We start from the raw sequence: 18,144 nt of genomic DNA, 5'->3' as shown, positions 1-18,144 counted from the left end.
GTTATAGTACTGTACTGTAAAAGTAGTAGTACAGAACACGAATTATGCAGACAATCTGAAACTTCTTGAAAATATTAACATATTAACCTCTTTAACAATAACAGTAACTGAAGAGACCATTGATATTCCATTGCACAAAGAGTAGAATTATTTTTGCTGTCCTCCTGCCAGGGTGCACAGGATCTGGTTTCTTCAGTTTTACCTTTGGCAACCCCCTCAGTCTCCCTTTGTATCCAGTTCCCCTCCCCTTCACCACAGTCAGCTGCTTGGCATCAGGGTCCTGTTGAAGAGTCCCAGCATTACTGTCATTCCAGCTGTAGATAGTGGTCAAGACTAGTGTTAACCCAGTGGCCCCTCCTGACACAAGCCAAATTTACTGCATCAACTACTGTGCTTTGCTTGTAGAGAGGAAGTGAGAACTGTCTTCACATTCACTTAAGCCACTCAGGGAGACATAGTACAGAGTCTTGCTGGCCATAAGGAGTCCCCTTCACCACTAATAACACTGCAGTATGTTTGGAATAATGTATATGCAAAATAATATCGGATAGCACCAATTTTTTGGAATAAGGTAAGGAGCTTTTTTGGGAAATTGCATAGTGTTACTGAATTGTTTTGTCTCTATAAAAGCCAAATGTTCATGTAAAATGATGTGAAAGACAGATTTGCATGGAAAATTTCATAAGTACTATTTATTTATCAATATAGCACACAGTTTACTACGTCAGAGCACTATATGAAATTTAAGATCATAAGGTGATGTCCAGAGATCTATTTCTGGTCAGAATGAGCTGTCTTTTAGAATGAGCACTCTTTTAGTTTCGTGTTATATATCATGCAAGCTGTTTAATCATGCTTTATTTGTGATTATTTGCCTCTTATCCATTCTGAAAAACTTGCCAGGAAAATAAGTGCTAAATGCTAGTGTTATAATAGCTAATACTGTACCTACCATTATTACCAATGGTTTTTTTTTGTTCCCAGAAATCACATGTAATACCACAATAACTTTATAAATTAGCCTATAATATCCCTGCTAACAGGAAATTGTCTCAGAACAAACAATACAATGGTTATTCATAGGGTTCAGGTCTATAATAACACTAAAAATGTTAGAACAACATTTATATATCATTCTTGTAACTTTTTTTCTGAACATTCAAGACATACAGAGACTGTTCAAAAGTAGCATTTGTTTCCATAATGTTTGCAAAATGATAAAATTGACCTAACCCTAACAAAAATAAATAAATAAATGTTTTTAAACATTTTAAAACCTAGACATTTTAAACATCCCAAGAAAATTCAGAAATAACGTTTCCAAACCTAAATGCACACATACTTATCATATAATTCAATAATTCAAATATTTTTTTTCCAGATGGCAGGAGGAATCATTTTCTCTTATGATGAGCTGTTTGATCCAGACTATGCCAGCCTCCATCCCCTCGTCTGTCACCTGTGTCATGAGCAATACCACCAACCATGTCTTCTGGACTGCTACCACATCTTCTGTGCCAGTTGTCTGCATGGCAGGGCCAGTGAAAATCGCCTCTATTGCCCCCTCTGTGGGTAAGACCAAAAATCAAATAGGAAAAGTGTAACACATTGGCCATTTAAAGCATCATTTTTGCTCCATGTGAAATAATTTTTTTTTTTTTATTAAACCAAAAGTTAAATAAATGAACTCCAAATTGCTTTGTTGAGATCTTAGTACATAACAGGATCCTTTACCTCAAGGATTTTGGGGGTGAGGAAATGGAAATTGTGACAAAAGCATTCAATCAGAACCAGCCACAGCAGACTGAAGCCAAGTTCCTCTATAATGGTTACATTTGGGGCTCCGCTTGTTCTAGTTTTCTTCAAGCTGGATGTTGGGTTAATTCCAAAATGTATCTAATGCCAAACCTGAACTCCAATAATCTTTTTTTGTACAACCCACCCATTATAGTTTTGTATACATAACTGTCAAGTCTTCTGTTCTGAAGATTTGTCCAAGATTTGATGACAAACATATGTTCGTCCGATGGTTTGATTTGTTTCTTGTGTTCACTTTTACAACTAAAGGTTCCAGAAGGGGGATTTGAAGTGATGCAATAGAAGCTGCATTTTGGGTATCCCAAAGAAAAATCCTGTTAACAGTTCTTGGAACTTTTCCCCCAAGACCTTTATGTGCAATATATGTTCTATGATCAATGCAAATAAGGAGTGTTGAATTAAATTAAAGAACAAATTCATGCAACATGCAAAAAGCAGCTATCCTGTTAAGAGCAGCACAGGAGAGTTGGCTTTAGGACAGCTGCAGAACATCCACAGTGTTATGATTTTAGCCCCATAAAATGGTGGGCTCTCCAATCACATCACAGCATTGTCATTTGATGAAAACAAGCATCTTGGCAAAGGTGCACGGTGCATTGATCCCACAACTTATAACAATTACACACAATCTGGTGCTGACCTATTTCATCTTGTTTAGAAGTGACTCAGAGATCTGCTATTTTTATGTGCTTCGTTACAATTTACAAAGAAAATCATTTTTGGATAATAAGCAGACTCATTTCCAAAAATCAGCAGTTGGTTAGATCAGTTGAACCTTGAGTAAATATTGTGTAAAATGAGGATTTATAAAAAAAAAATTGCTATTACATAAAACATTTTACATAAACATACATACATAAAGACTAATGTTTTTGAAAAAAAAAAAAAGTCTGTTATGCTCAACAAAGCTACATTTATTTTATCAAATATCAAAACTAAAAAACCTTGTTTTTTATTATGTTATCAAGTTTAGGAGTTAGGTATCTGTAATTTTTTGTTGTTGTTATTTTATTTTTTTATATTATTGCTTAATATTGTCCTTTTTGAATACCGATATTATTTTGTTAAATATTACTGATTCTAAACTTTTTTAACGATAGTATATCTGGCATTCTGTTCTTCCATGTCAGCTAAGAAATATATATTTGTTGACAACTAAGTAAGTCTGGATGGTTTCGCACTATACAGGTATCATTAACGTCTGTCGATCCAACCAGTGTACAAAACAACAATATGTTGTGTAGCTTGTTGTAACTCTAGCTCTAACTTCTCCCTGCTATATTTATCCACTGTTCCACTTGCATTTGTGTCATCTGAGTAGCCTGGCTTTACAGGACCAGTGTAATGGTACCACATCCTAACACAATAGAAATGCTGCAGTGTGCTTTTCCAAAATGAGGAACTTTTTTATTGTTTTGATTCTATTATATTATAGACTGTTTGTTTGTATGCGAGTGTGGCCGTGTAATCTTTCTCAGTTTAGTGTGAGTGTGGGATCTTGCTTTGCAGATAATGAAGCTGTTGTACTCTGCTGCACCACACACTTCCTCATGCAGTGTAATCTAGGAATTCAGCACTTTGATGCTGTTACTGGCACAGAAAAGATGATTATAATGAAAACAAGATAAATGAGTAGATTTATGGAGAGGCAGGATGTACATCTTTGTGTCAGTGTGTCGTAAAGTGGAGTCCAAAAGTCTGAGAACTTGCTGAACACATTTCATTCCTTTTACACTAAAAGTTTTATAATTTTGAAAATGTATTACAAAGAAAGGTTATTAAATAACAAAATATTCTGGACTATTTCTAGGTCACCCATGACATTATACCCCCCCCCCCCCACCAGAGAGAGATAGAGATAGATAGAGAGAGAGAGAGAGAGAGAGAGAGAGAGATGCAAAAAATGTATAATATATGACTATTTGATATTCAAATAAGTAGACAAATTTGTAGACAAAAAATGTTTCTTTGCAGATGCCCCTCAGTCGTAATGGGGACAAATGCACTTCCCCCAGAGGACCGTTTGCTCAAGTTCCTGGTGGATAATTCGACAGACAGTGTAGTACAATGTGCTAACTGTGATGTGGAGTGGAAAGCACAGGTGCCTGAACAATACATGCACTTCATTTTTTGTGAGCATCAGCAGTAATAGTCACGGCACATCTTTTTGACTGTATGAGCATGTACATATGTGCACAGGAAGCTGGGGCCATGTATTACTGTAACACCTGCAGCCAGCCACTGTGTGGACAGTGCAGAGAGCTTACACACAAAGCTAGGATGTTTTCCCGGCACGATATTGTGTCCCTGACCAAACGCACCAAAGAGGGCCACCGCAAGTGCTGTGAGTTTATTCCATCATCCTTCCTCTAATACATATCTAACTCTCATATAAAGGTAATCTTTAAAAGAATAGTTCACCCAAAAATGGAATGTGCTTAACATTTTTCACACCCTCATGCAATCTAAAATGTAGATCAGTTTGTTTTTCCACTGGAACAGATTTGGGAAATTATAGTGAATGGGTACCGTCAGAATGAGTGTCTAAACATCACAATAATCCACAAGTAATCCAAAAGATTTCAGTCCATCAATGTCTCGTAAAGCAAAAAGCGGTATGTTTGTAATAAACCAATTAGTGCTAAAATACAAGCTAAAATACTCATCTACACCTAAAGAAAATTTTCAGAAAATTTACATTTTGTTTAGTGAAATACTGTAACTTTGTGTAGTATTTAACAGATCTCAAACTGAATATAAATGTCTCATACTGTTCATTATAATGCTATGATGGCTTAATTTACTTTTGATGTTTAAAATTATAAATTTTAGTTAATTTGCATAGACAAAATGGTATGGATTTGTAATATATTGATATATTTATCATTTATTTGTTATCGGCAGTTAACCAGAAAATAACGGTTGAGTTATCAGTATAATTTCTTTCCCCAAATTACCCTCAATCCCCAAAGGAATGCATTAAATAATGCATAATATCATTGATTTATGTGTGTAAAGACAAAATAAATGCCTCCTCTGATGTTTTGCATTTTTACATCAGCCCTCCATGAAGAGTTGTACATCATGTTTTCGACAGAGAAGAAGTCCATGCTGTGCATCAAGTGTTTCAGAGACATGCAAATGTAAGACTTTTGCATTTGAATTAGAACAATAACAAAATATAAGTGAAATGAGTGTGATTATCATGAATATTTAACTTCATGATATACTGTAGTGAGAATCGCACCCATTGCATTGACATTGAGACTGCATACGGGCAGGGATGTGAAATACTGGATCAAGCTGTTCTGGTAAGTATGTAAAATAGTAAGTATGGATATTTCCAGAAACTGCTAAATCATCTTAGAAACTTTAAATCAACTCAAATGTGTATACTGTATGTCATATAATCATATACTCCTTACATTACAGAATTTATACTCCATTTTGTATATATATATATATATATATATATATATATATATATATATATATATATATATATATATATATATATATATATTACAAATACATGTAATCTTGTATATAAGAAACTTTTGTCAGAAACATGAATATTTTTACCATTGTGTATATTGAAGATTATAATGCATGCCATTTTTTAAACACAGCTGAAACTCTTAAGGTGAACTAAAAAAGTTCTAGAAGCTGCTGGACTAACATCTGGGTTAAAGAGTACATCCCCACTGTGGAGGGCTGACAATACTAACCTCATTTGCCCTGTAGGCAGTGAAGGAGCTGCAGACGTCAGCGCGAGAGGCCATCGTATTGCTGAAGGCCATGGTCGGTGAAGTGCGGACAAACGCTGAGGAGGAGGAAAGTGCTATCTGTACTCTGTTCAACAGTATGCAGGTGAGGCAACACTCCAGGAGGGGGCACACTGACACCACAGTCCAGAATGATGTGCAGCTGTGAGACATGAAGAATTCTTTGACATAAATCAAATGTCCAAACCAACTATATATTTTAAGGATAATGCAGTTTGCTTGAAACAGGCTAAATATGTGCATAAATCATCTCTGAAAATTGCATGTTGAGGATAAAAATAGTCCAAAAGTAAAATCCATTCTTTTCTTCCAAGGAAAAACTCACAGAGAGGAAAAAGGCCATGTTAAACGCAACTGAAAGGTAAATATTGTCCAAACAAATCCAGTAAGTGTAAATCGTCTATCAGTGACAGTTTACCCTGGTGGTTTTGGCAGAGCACAGAGTTGTGGTGTGATGGTCTGTGTTGGAACAGCAGTTGCTTGGGTTGCGTTTCATGAGTCCAGTTATTTGTTGAGATTTTTTTTCCCCGTTCCCTTCCCATCATTGCCTGGAAGCTGGCTTGATGTCTTCCAGGAATTAAGCTATTTCTGTCAGGCTGCAATCTAGGACTCAGCGTGTACATATGTATGTGTGTGTGTTTATATCAGGGTCATGCAAGAGCAAACAAAGGACAAAATGCTAAAATAAGAATGATTTTGGGAGATATGCAGTGTTTTTTTGTGTGGAAAAGTTTATGTGTTGTGTATACATTGGCCAGGAGGGAACTAATATGTTTTTATTCTTCGTTTATAAAATTTCCAACAGTCAACATGAAGAGAAGGAGAAGGAACTAAAGGAACAGCTTTCTCACTTGGCCACCCTCTTGCCCACCCTTCAGGTACTTTAAAGAGATGGTTCATCCAAAAATATAAATTCTGTCATCATTTACTCACCTTAATGTCCTTCCCAAACCATTTGACGTTATATCTTATCTTTGTTTTCAGGTGCACCTGGTCAACTGCTCTGCTTTTCTCAGCTCAGCCAATAAATATGAGTTCTTAGATATGGGATATGTAAGTAGATCCATCTACATAGGGATATGTAAATAGATGTATTTATACTTTCATTGTTTTTTTTTTAAATACCCTATACCAGTCAAAATTCGAATTAAAATTATGATAAATAATTAATAAAAAAGTAGCTTTTAATGCTTTTGAAAGAAGTCTCTTAGGCTCAAAAAAGCTGCATTTATTTGATTTAGTAAGAACTGTAATACTATGAAATATTATTACAATTCAAAATAATTATTTTGTACTTTAATATATTTTAAAATGTATTCCCGTGATGGCCAAGCTGATTTTTCAGAAGCCATTACTCCAGTCTTTATTGCCACATGATTCTTCAGAAATAATTTTAAAAGGCTGATTTAGTGCTCAAGAAACATTTCTTTATTTTTTAATAGTTCTGCAAAATCATTGATCGCGATTATTCCCATTCAGAATAAAAGTTTGTTTACATAATATATGTGTGTGTCCTATGTATTGATTATGTATATATAAATACACACGTGTATGCATATATTTAAACAAATATTTGTATGTATTTATACGTGTATATAATTTATATGATATAAATATTTTATATATATATATATAAATCATATTTTTCCTTAATGTATTCATGTATGTGTGTATTTATTTATATATAATAAATATGCACAGTACACACACATAGTATGCAACTTTGTATTAATAAATTTTTATTTTGATAGGGATTAATCGCGATTAATCATTTTGCAGCCCTGTTGTTTAAATTGTTTAAATAAATGCAGCTTTGGTGTGAATAAGAAACATCTTTCATAAGCATTAAAAAATCTTAGTTATAGTTATCTCAGATAATGCAGTGTCTCAAGGACAAAATAAACTGATTTTAATTCAAGCTCTATGACTCTTAACAGCAGTTGATGGACAGACTGTGTGGCATTGTAAAGCTTCCTCACAGGCTTCGTCCTGTCCAGAGAAGTAAGGTGAGTTCACAACCAAACGTACGGACCATTGTGCAGATCTCTGACACTAAAGATGCATCGAACCTACAGATAAACACAGACTACCATGCTGAGTTTGCCCGCTGTCTGGAGCCTCTTCTGTTGTTGGGCCAGCGGAGGCCTGGCTCTGTAACTGCAGGAATTACCCTGAGTAACAGGTGAGCAGTTTATCTGATAGTGTTATGCAAGAAATGTTATAGGCAGCGCTGTTATTCTACCTATGTTTGTTTGGCCTTGTACTGACTGTGTTGCTTACTTTGCTAAAATGCTTTCGAAAAATACATTAATGTATGAAGGTAGTCTCACTTCAAATTTGGTGATATTTATAACTAGAAGAATTGTAAAGTAAAAATCTTAAACTTCACAACATTCTTGCAAATTAATAAATTATAATTTGGCTAACTATCAACAAATTGTTTTTATAATTTTTTTTTTTTTGCTGGTAGGTTGAGTCTATTGTTATTATTATTACTATTTTCATACTTTATTCTAAAGGAATTTTCAATTAAAAACACAGAACAAACAACACTGGTTTGGATTACTTACACACACACATTTAAAAAATAAATCCCTTTTGTAAAAGTACATTAGTAGAATGCTGCACAACAGACTAGGTGCCCAGAAGGGATATGCAGCCTAGTTCTTAGAGAAGCCTTTGGGGGCCGACTGAGCTGGTAACTTGTCCATATACCCGAGAAATGAACCCCAAACAGCAGAATACTTTTCAATAGATTCAGTCCTCAAAAGTCCAAGTCTTTCCATCTGTATGACAGAGATCATATCCATAATCCACATCTGGAAGGAACAGGGTGAGGGTGGGTTGAGTCTATTTTAGTATAATACTGTAAATATATAATACCTTACAGACCTGGATTGATTCAAATGTTGTTGTTTTTTAAGTAAAGACATTTCTATGTTACAAAATATTTCTGTTTAAAATACACTGTGTTCTTTAGAACTTTCATCAAAGAAACCTGAAAAGAAAAATCTATCAGGGTTTCTACAAAAAATATAAACTGTTTTGGACATTGATAATAATAGCTTGATTAAATTGAGCATTTTTGGAGCTTGATTAAATAAACACTTTGCTTATAATGAGAAGGAATTTTTTTTCTATGAAACTTGATGGATGTTTTAATGGTACAAATACCTCTTATATGCCAAAAGATCAAAGCAAATTTGATTTCTCATGTCATGACCCCTTTAAAAATATTTGTTCATAAAACAACAAAGAAACAGGTCGGGAACGCCTCTTCACTGAATGTTTTGTAGTGTGTGCTCCTTGTTAGCATTGTGTTGTGTAGTATACTATGCGCACAGCTTTGACAAGAAGAAATCTTGTTGTAGTGTGAGCAACACAGTGATCTTTCAAATTCACACTGAATGCTTTTATGACTGTAAAACCGTGATTAAAATGGAAATCACAAAATTGATCAAAGAAATCACGATAGTTTTTTTTTTGTTCATGACACCCAGCCATAGTTAAACAGAGATTAATCATGGTACAAATGCATAACGAGTTTGGCGAACTGCACTGTTCAGTGCAGTTTATAATTTTTATAAATTATAATTTTTATAAATCATTGATGGGTCATTCCATGAAATCGGTGTCTTTTCTATTTGGAATTTTTTTATATAAGATAAGTTTAATCAACATTTTAGTTTTTTTATATGTATTCATGAAATGATGACAGTTTAAAATTACAAGAAATTATATTATTGAAATGGAATTTATATACAAGAATATGTAATTTATTATTTTATGTCTATTTTTTCTACCTCATGTTTTGATATTTCTGTCAACCCTGTTACAAACGCAAGCGTTATTACTATAGTTTAATTAGAACTATGTTATAGTTTCATTTTAGTCCCTCTTTTCAGTTTTGTTTCAGTTTTTGGATTTTTTTTAATTATTTTTATATTTGTCATTCAGATGACCAGGAACATCCTTATTTTGGAGGGTGACCGCATGTCAACTTAGAACAAGAGAGAGATTTATTTTTTTTTTTTAAAAAGGGCTTTGTCCAAAATAAAATAAAATTCTAATCAAATTAAGCTAAAGTCTGACTTTAAATTAAAGGTAGTTCATTCTGTATTGTAACCTCCTAGAAGTGATGTCAATTAAATGTACATTGTTTTTCAAGGGTTTTTGGACAGACCAAAAACCTTACCCTAATGAGCATCAATGCTTTTTACATCATTTATTTTTATATTGGATGTAACATTGATGAAAGAATACATAATATTGTAATATTTTTAAATCGCAAATGCATTTGTTGTTTTAAGAATTCTATGTTTAAATACCTTCTTAGGGATGCAAAAGACACCCATTTCGTTAGCTCAGATACTAAGTTACTGAATTCTCACTAATGACTCAGAGCTGACAGAAACACACAACAGAAAGGAGACACTGCATTACTCTGGAGCTTCCTCAGCCGGTTCGTAAGCTCCTAAACCGAGAAACATTTATGTAACTTTCCCTGACAAGCACCAGGTGGCAACTGTCCTGTAATAGCCAGAGTTAGTTCTGTGTCTGTGAAGTGATAACATGAGACACAGGGACACAGGAGCCAGACTTCCTGGAAAGCTCTCATTCCTGGAGAAGGGCTCAGAGAGTTATTCCACTGACTGGAGCACTTCAGAGCCATATTCATAATATAGCTGCATATGAGTACTGTTTCTAGATCAACTTGCAGTGAGAAAGATTAGTGCTGCAGAAGCGAACACGTGCTGGTATCAATGCAAATCTATAGTAACAGAGCTTACAAAAAGAAAAGGATGTGATCCTAAATTCCTATTCTCTGAATCCACCTCAGATTTCATTGAATTCTGGGTTGTGTCAAACTCCTGTTGCCATGGAGTGAACTATATGGAGTTTTTACAAAGCACTTTTCCAAGAAACCTGAGGAGAGGGATATCTGTTTAATGTCTGCACTGATTCCTGTCTATCTGCATAGTGTAGAAGCTATTTTCAGGGCTGATGAATGTTAGCTGTGCAGTTCTAGCTTTTGAAAAGGGTCATTGAAGAGCAACGAAGTGAATTCTGTTGTTCTGTGATTTACATCAATGACACAGACTACAGCAGGTTTTCTCCCAACTCTTTACGGCGTACGCAATTCTGTGTCAGCCGTGCTGCAGTGATGAGCTGTTTTCTTTCAAACCGAATCATAAATGCATGCAGAAAACCTATCCTTGTGGTGCGGCTGACACAGAAGAATATACACTTCCTGCATCCAGCTCATATTCTCCAAATTGACGCTAGAGATGTGGGGAAAGACAGAGGAGAGGAATTGTTGAATAAAGTCGTTATTTTTGTTTTCTTTGTGTACAAAAAGTGTTCTCGTCACTTCATAACGTTACGGTTAAACCACTGATGGCAGATGGACTATTCTGAATGATGTCTTTCATACTTTTCATACTTTTTCATACTTTTCAGAGAGCTGCTTTATAGACAGCACGCAAATACTGAATTAAAGGGATATCATTTCTGTTCGTTCATCTTCAGAACACAAATTAAGTTATTTTTGTTGAAATCAGAGAGCTTTCTGACCCTGCACAGACAGCAACGCAACTCAAGGCCCAGAAAGGTAGTAAGAACATAGTAAAAATAGTCCATCTGACATCAGTGGTTCAACCTTAAAGGGTTACTCCAGCCCAAAATGAAAATATTGTCATTAATCACTTACCCTCATGTCGTTCCAAACCCGTAAAAGCGAGTTTGGAGGCTTGAGACTGTCCCATAGACTGCCAAGTAAAGGTATGAAAAATCATCGTCAGAATACGCTATCTGCCATCAGACATGCAATTTTGGTTATATGAAGTGACAGGAACACTTTTTTGTAAGCAAAGAAAACAAAAATAACGACTTCATTCAATATTTCCTTTGTCAACGCTCTCCTCTGTGTCACTCCATATCACCGTGCAGCGTATGCTCTTCTGTGTCAGCCGTGCCACAAGGATGCACTGTTTCTATGTGTATTTAGCTTTGATTTTAAATAAAACAGTGCATCCTTGTGGCACGGAGGACACAGAAGTGCATCTTAATTTGTGTTCCAAAGATGAGCGGAGCTTTTACAGGTTTGGAACGACATGGGGGTAGTGGTTAATGACAAAATATGTTGTGGTGAAGTAACCCTTTAAGGTTGAACCACTGTTGTCAGATGGACTATTTTAACAATGTCTTTACTACCTTTCTGGGCCTTGAACGTGTCAGTTGCACTGCTGTCTGTGCAGGGTCAGAAAGCTCTCGGATTTCATCAAAAAGAACTTAATTTGTGTTCTGAAAATGAACAAAGGTTTTACGGGTTTGAAACAACATGAGAGTGAGTAATTACGGAATTTTCATTTTTGAGTGAACTATTGCTTTAAGTTCTCTTTTGTGTCTTATAGTGCTTGACAGCAGGGTCATATAGTCTGTACTGTACTGTTTACTGTAGCGCTAGCCAAAGGATGCCAGGTAAAAATGCCAGGCTGTGTTAATTACGTGAAATATTTTTAATTAATTAAACAAACCAAAAGAAAAAAAATTTCATGCATCCGTTTGATATTTTGTTAAGTCATGCTATGTCATTCATTTTTAGGTCTGGTCTAAGCTTCCAAATATTTGTTGGAGACGCTGCAAAATATCAGTCCTAATCCTCTTTGTCCACTGTCATGATTAAAAGTTTCCATATTGAATTTTTCATTGCATGTCACACCATCTGCTGTTGCCACACGTTTACACAAACAATTCAGCATTACAGCCTCGGTGCATCTACATGGAATACCCAAGGTGATAAGAGATCAGAATGAATACAGCCATTCCGCCACAGCAGCCTCCATCTCTCCATAGAGAGCCCAGTGACGCAAGTCCCTGTGACAACTTTCCACATCAATCATCCGTACCATTCTCAGGTTTGTGAAGCCCTCCACCAAACAAACGTCCTCCCCCATCTGTCCCTGTGCCATCAGACAGGATAGTACGGAGGTCAGGCTTCTCTCACTATTTTTAACAGAATTTCAGAGAAGTGTCTCGGATTCTGCTCGTAGCACAGAGCTCACACAAAGGCGTTAGGCCATGGGAGCACTTTGTTCCTTTACTGCTGATGTCACGCCTGTGCCAGCATCTTAAATTGGTAAAAGTTCGGGGTGGGACACTTGTCACTTAGGCTCAGAGAACATACAGTGTCCAGACTCACTCGTGGCACTTGTACCAACACAGTACGTGGAACTAGGAAACAGAGATTAAACAAGCTTGAAACTAAGGTAACTTTTTTTTCTTGATGTTCGCTTCATTATCAGCTTTCAATAAGTTTTTCATTCTTAAGCTTTTAACTCCTGTTCCCAAACCTCAGGAATTTCCAACTTTTTGTGAATTGGTGATTTGTGGTTTGTGAATGCAGAGGTGGGAATGTTGCATTTCTGTGCACTGTTAAATGTAGGGAGTGTTATTAAAAATTATTTGATAATGTAAATAAAAATGAAAGCTAAGAAGAATTTTTTTTTAAAGAAATAATAAAATTAACATGACTGAATGTAATATACAATTCAAATAAAAACCAAATGCTAAATATGAATAAATAATAGAATATTAATACTAAATATATTTATAATATTTAATATATTCATTTTGCAATGTGTAATATATTTTATATTGTAATATTAGAACACTGCCTGAGATGTTTATTTATTATAAATATAACATCTTTATTGATCTTGTAAAATGTCGTTTTGTTTTGAAGAATAATGACGATAACAAATAGGTTTCGTTTTGTTCTATGTGCTTTTTAATTGTTTATTAACTGTTTATCAATATTGTTACTAATTTAGTGTTGTTTAATGTACTGTTGTTTATTGGTATTAGCATATTTGTGGATTTGCACATTTGTACTCGTTTTCCCTTCAAGCTAACATCCGTCCCAAGTCAGAATCTTCATGAGAGCAATAAGAATGTTAACAGGATAAGTAAAATAATTTTGGCTTTATTTGGGTAATTATTTTGAATAAAGTGTTGTCTCTATCTCATCCTATAGGCTGTCCCCTCTCTCTATGTCGTGCCTGTCCCCTTTTTTCGGTGAAATGCCTTTTGGCCGCCGGCCCACCTTTCACCGAAACATTTGCACCAAGTTGCTTCTTGCTGAGGGCACAGAGTCACCCTTCACTGAGCACTGCCGCAACTTTGAGAAGAGCTACAGGGTCAGAATTAATCCTCATTCAGTCATTACTGCAGCCATACAGTCTTTTATAATGTTTTATGGCTATGTGTGTGTGTGTCTGTGTGTGTGTGTAAGGACACAGGTAAGTAAGTGCGGTCCTAAACATTGACAAGGTTATACAATTTCTTTATATATCTTTAAAAAAAAGGTGTCAACTTTTTAATATGTTAGCCTCAAAATATATATATATATATATTTTTATTCATAATGAGTTTAATGATTCTGTCATGCCTTCTACAAACTTGATCTCATTGCACTCTTTTACACTCTATTAACTGTTTCTTTAATGTCTCTTATACCACATTAACTGTATTATTTCACAATTTTTGAATTCTGCTACATTTCATTTATTTGCAACCAAGAAAATAACATGTATTGTTTTACTTCCATACATGTATGCTATAAACAATGTTTGTTTGTCTTTTGGGGTTGTATATGTGTATTAATATTTTATTTATTCCATGTATTTTTTTTTATGTGCCAGGTTCTTCAAACAGAAGTCCAGAGACTGAAGGACGAGGTTCAGGAGATGCACAGAGACCTAACAAAGCATCACTCTCTCATCAACACGGACACTATGGATGAGATCCTGGAAAGGTCTGTACTAATTGATGAACAGATCGCGTCTCAATACTCTGCAGTGCAGACCCAAAGGGCCATATTTGAGGAGGTGAGGCTAAAATTGTATTCCTGCAAAACCATTATTCTTTCAAAACACAGCAGCAGCTTAGCATATTCTGCATGTGTTTCTAGATATGGGATGTGACCTTTCAAAGAGTAACCAAAGAGCAAGAGATCTACGAAGGTGAGGAAAAACAAGAAGTTGTCTGAGCTGCCTCAGGGTTCATTTTACCATGCATGTTAAGGTGTTTCTTTCCACTGATTAGTCAACTAATTCAAATTTGCTAATTACAGCACAGCTCCATGACCTTCTGCAGCTGAAGCAAGAAAATTCCTACTTGACAACCATTACAAGACAAATTGGACCCTACATCTTATCCATAGCAAAAGTAAAAGAGCGTCTGGAACCCAGGTTGTTTTTCTATTTTATAATTTTAATATTAATATATTATATTTGAATATTTTACGTCAGCATTCTATTTTCTTAAAGGAATAGTTCACCCAAAAATTCAAATTTGTTGGAAATGTACTCACCTTCCGGCTGTCCAAGGTGTAGATGAGTTTGTTGCTTCATCAGAACAGATTTGGAGTAATTTACCATTACAACACTAGCTCACCTACATTTTTAATACAATTTCATTTTTGAATGAACTGTCAATTTGGTTAGTTGAATATTTTAGTCAGTAAATTGTATATTATTGATATATTCACAGGTTTAATAAGCCTGAGAATGACTGCATGGACACTCTAGTGAAAATATGTGAGGACAGCGCAATGACTGCAGAACAAAACCGGTTTGCATTTGCTGTTACTATAACACAGCTCAAAGTGCATATATTAAAACATTATAAGACAGAATGACACATCATTTCTTCCTCCAGCTGCAATGAGTCACAGAAGAGTCGCTCAGCAGGATACGATCGGGACCCTGGCACAGACAACTCTCTTATCCTGGCGCCTGGTGAAACGCTACTAAAGAGCAATGACTTGTGCTGGCAAGGAAAGCAGATAAATATTTCAAAGTCCTCTTGCGGCAAAGAGCTGCCACTATAGTGCTGCATGAACACTGACCACAGATGTGGCATGTGCTTTCAAGCATGTGCTAGATGTCAACACATGAACATGGGGCTTTACAGTACCTGAAAAATAAGAAGGAGATGAATGGAATATTGATAACCTGAGTGTTTCAAATCAATTCGACCTTAACTATAAACCGTTTGGAACGGATGGTCCATGAATGTTTCAATGACCAGTTGGATTGTGATTTTGTTGTTGTTTTTATGTGTGCTGCTAAAATATAAGAAATAATCTATTTAAAAAAGTTCAAAGATTTGCTTATCCGTCATACCAGCTGGATGTCCAATTAAATATATTCATACGTTTAGAGGAACACAGGAGACCGTTTCTATACCAGTGCTAGAAGGGCTTTCCAGAGCACTACAGCCATTAGGTTTCTGTGAAATGTTGGGTCTGCTGATCATGGCTGTCATCACCTTCCCTGTGTGTAATAATGGAAAGAGAACTTAACATACCATATCATAAAATCAGATTACAGTACTTTAGACCAATGCCCCAGAGAATACTGTTTAAACAGACATACATTAACAAAGACTGAAGGATAAACAGCTAGCCAAGTGTGGCACCATTTGTGGAGATTTATGAAAAAAATCTTGACATATATTTAAGAAATATTCTAAATGAGTAGCCAGGTTTGACATCAGTGTCAATGATACATGAGAACCAACGGTAGGCTAATCGACGTCAAATGTGTGACGCAACTACAGGGCACTCATTTGAATTAGCATACACTGTTAAAAACAGTTGTGCTGCTTAATATTTTTGTGTAAACAGTGTTACTTTTTTTTAAGGATTCTCTGATGAATGTAAATTTCCAATGTAAAAGTGTCACTATTGATCAATTTAGATGTACTTGCTGAATAAAAAATAATAAAGGGTTAGTTCACCCGTAAAAAATAAGTAAATCTGTCATTAATTACTCACCCTCATGTTGTTCCAAACTCAAAAGACCTTCATTCAGCTTTGGAACACAAATGTAAATATTTTTGATGAAATCCAAGAGCTTTTTAAAGGTCCCGTTTTACGCGTTTTTTTGAAGCTTTGATTGTGTTTACAGTGTGCAATAAAACATGTGTTCATGTTTTGCGTGTAAAAAAACACAGTATTTTTTACACAATTCAGTACACAACATCTGTATACCGCTGTTTTCACTGTCATAAAAACGAGCTGATGACTTCCTTGTCCTATAAAGTCCCTCCTTCAGAAATACGTAACGAGTTGTGATTGTGCCAGCGGTTCCTGTGTTGTGATTCGACAGCAGCTGAGTGCACGCGGCCCTCCTCGAAACGCGATTGGACTAGCTTTGAGAAGCAAGTGGGCAGGAGCGTGTGCTGGAGATGTACTTATAATCACTGGAGCGTTTTAACTGATGAGATGCGCATGAAAATCACATTTGTTTTTTTGCACAGCCCTAGTTAACAAAGCTAAACAGCATTGCCCTTTATGTTACAGAAACTGTTAAACGCACCAACTTAAATAATAAAATACACTTACCGGTTGTGGTCCATAAACAACGCCTTCTCCAGACAAAGAGGGAACTGCTCCATCTTTCAAGAATAATCTTTGTGTGAATCTGGCATTAAACTGATTGAGATTGAGGAAGTTGTCCTCAGCGAGCTGTCCTCAGCAAAATCTGCTGCACATAGTTTTACATGTGGATTATAATTCTCGGGAACCGAGTTAAACATAAATTGTAACCATTAATCTCCAAGTACAGCATCCCTGGGAAGGCCAAACAAAGATGATTGGAAAATAACAGCGTTTCAACGACATGGCGACAAACACAAACGCAGCTCTTCCTTCTTCTCCGTCGGAGCGCAACAATGCCACGCCCCCCTTTTTGTGTGAATTCATGTGGGCGGAGGTTAGTCAAAAAACTGTTTTAGTGACGTCATTACTGCAGGAACTAGAGGGATGTAGTCCAAACGGGTGGTTTTTTGTAGGCGAATTCTGTTAAATCAAATATCACGCTTGGCATTGAACTTTGAGCTTTAGAATTTTCCAGATATTATTTATACTCTAACAACAACATTACACACTAACTAAAGTTTAAAACATGGGATCACAAAGAAGGGGACCTTTAAACCCTGTATTGACAGCAACACAACTACAACATTCAAGGTCCAGAAAGGTAGCGAGGACATCATTAAAATAGCCCTGGCATCAGTGGTTCAACCGTAAAGTTTTGAAGCTATACCCATCAGCCCACAATGACGAGCTCTCTTCTCTTCTATCTCACCTGTCCCTGGCTCAGCTATGACCGTCTAGACAGTTGTCTTCAAAACAACCATTAGACATTTGTAGTGTCTGTGTTTTATTTTATATGAGAAGCAGGCAGAGAAACACTCTCTGATTTTTGTCTAATTATGTTTATTTTGTTTTATTTTATTGTACAAGGACCTGTCAATGCACTATAATAGATATCTTTCACATCTTTTTCTATACTTTTATGCTCCAACAAGGTCCAGCAATGATTAGAAAAGCGCTTTCTAATACCAGACTAACCTTGTGGCATGAATAAAGCTACAGAGCCACAACTCCATGCATAAGGTGAATATGTGACGCAGAATGCTTAGCTGCATGGTTACAGAGAAAGAAATGGGGTCACCGCGACCTTCAAGAACT

The 18,144-nt window shown here is 35.7% G+C and overlaps 1 protein-coding gene and 1 long non-coding RNA gene across 2 annotated transcripts; one reads left to right on the top strand and one right to left on the bottom strand.

Moving 5' to 3' along the window:
* Positions 1-65: 65 nt before the first annotated feature.
* On the bottom strand, positions 66-6,079 carry LOC127967890 (uncharacterized). The gene is made up of 4 exons (XR_008155851.1): positions 6,022-6,079; positions 5,547-5,745; positions 1,485-1,566; positions 66-280 (listed from the first exon to the last, which is right to left on the bottom strand). It is a non-coding gene; the product is annotated as an uncharacterized LOC127967890 (long non-coding RNA).
* LOC127967889 (RING finger protein 207-like) lies at positions 1,367-16,391 on the top strand. Its single transcript, XM_052568646.1, has 17 exons — positions 1,367-1,572; positions 3,793-3,919; positions 4,018-4,162; positions 4,880-4,961; positions 5,054-5,129; positions 5,563-5,688; positions 5,918-5,964; positions 6,409-6,481; positions 6,588-6,656; positions 7,541-7,609; positions 7,679-7,785; positions 13,639-13,801; positions 14,306-14,491; positions 14,575-14,626; positions 14,737-14,854; positions 15,156-15,236; positions 15,324-16,391. The coding sequence occupies exons 1-17, from the start codon at positions 1,382-1,384 to the stop codon at positions 15,493-15,495; spliced, it is 1,884 nt and encodes a 627-aa protein (XP_052424606.1). The 5' UTR covers positions 1,367-1,381; the 3' UTR covers positions 15,496-16,391.
* Positions 16,392-18,144: the final 1,753 nt, after the last annotated feature.

Source organism: Carassius gibelio, chromosome B11, assembly GCF_023724105.1.
Source record: "Carassius gibelio isolate Cgi1373 ecotype wild population from Czech Republic chromosome B11, carGib1.2-hapl.c, whole genome shotgun sequence".
Classification (NCBI taxonomy): Eukaryota; Metazoa; Chordata; class Actinopteri; order Cypriniformes; family Cyprinidae; genus Carassius; species Carassius gibelio.
This window is presented reverse-complemented; position numbering and strand designations above follow the sequence as displayed.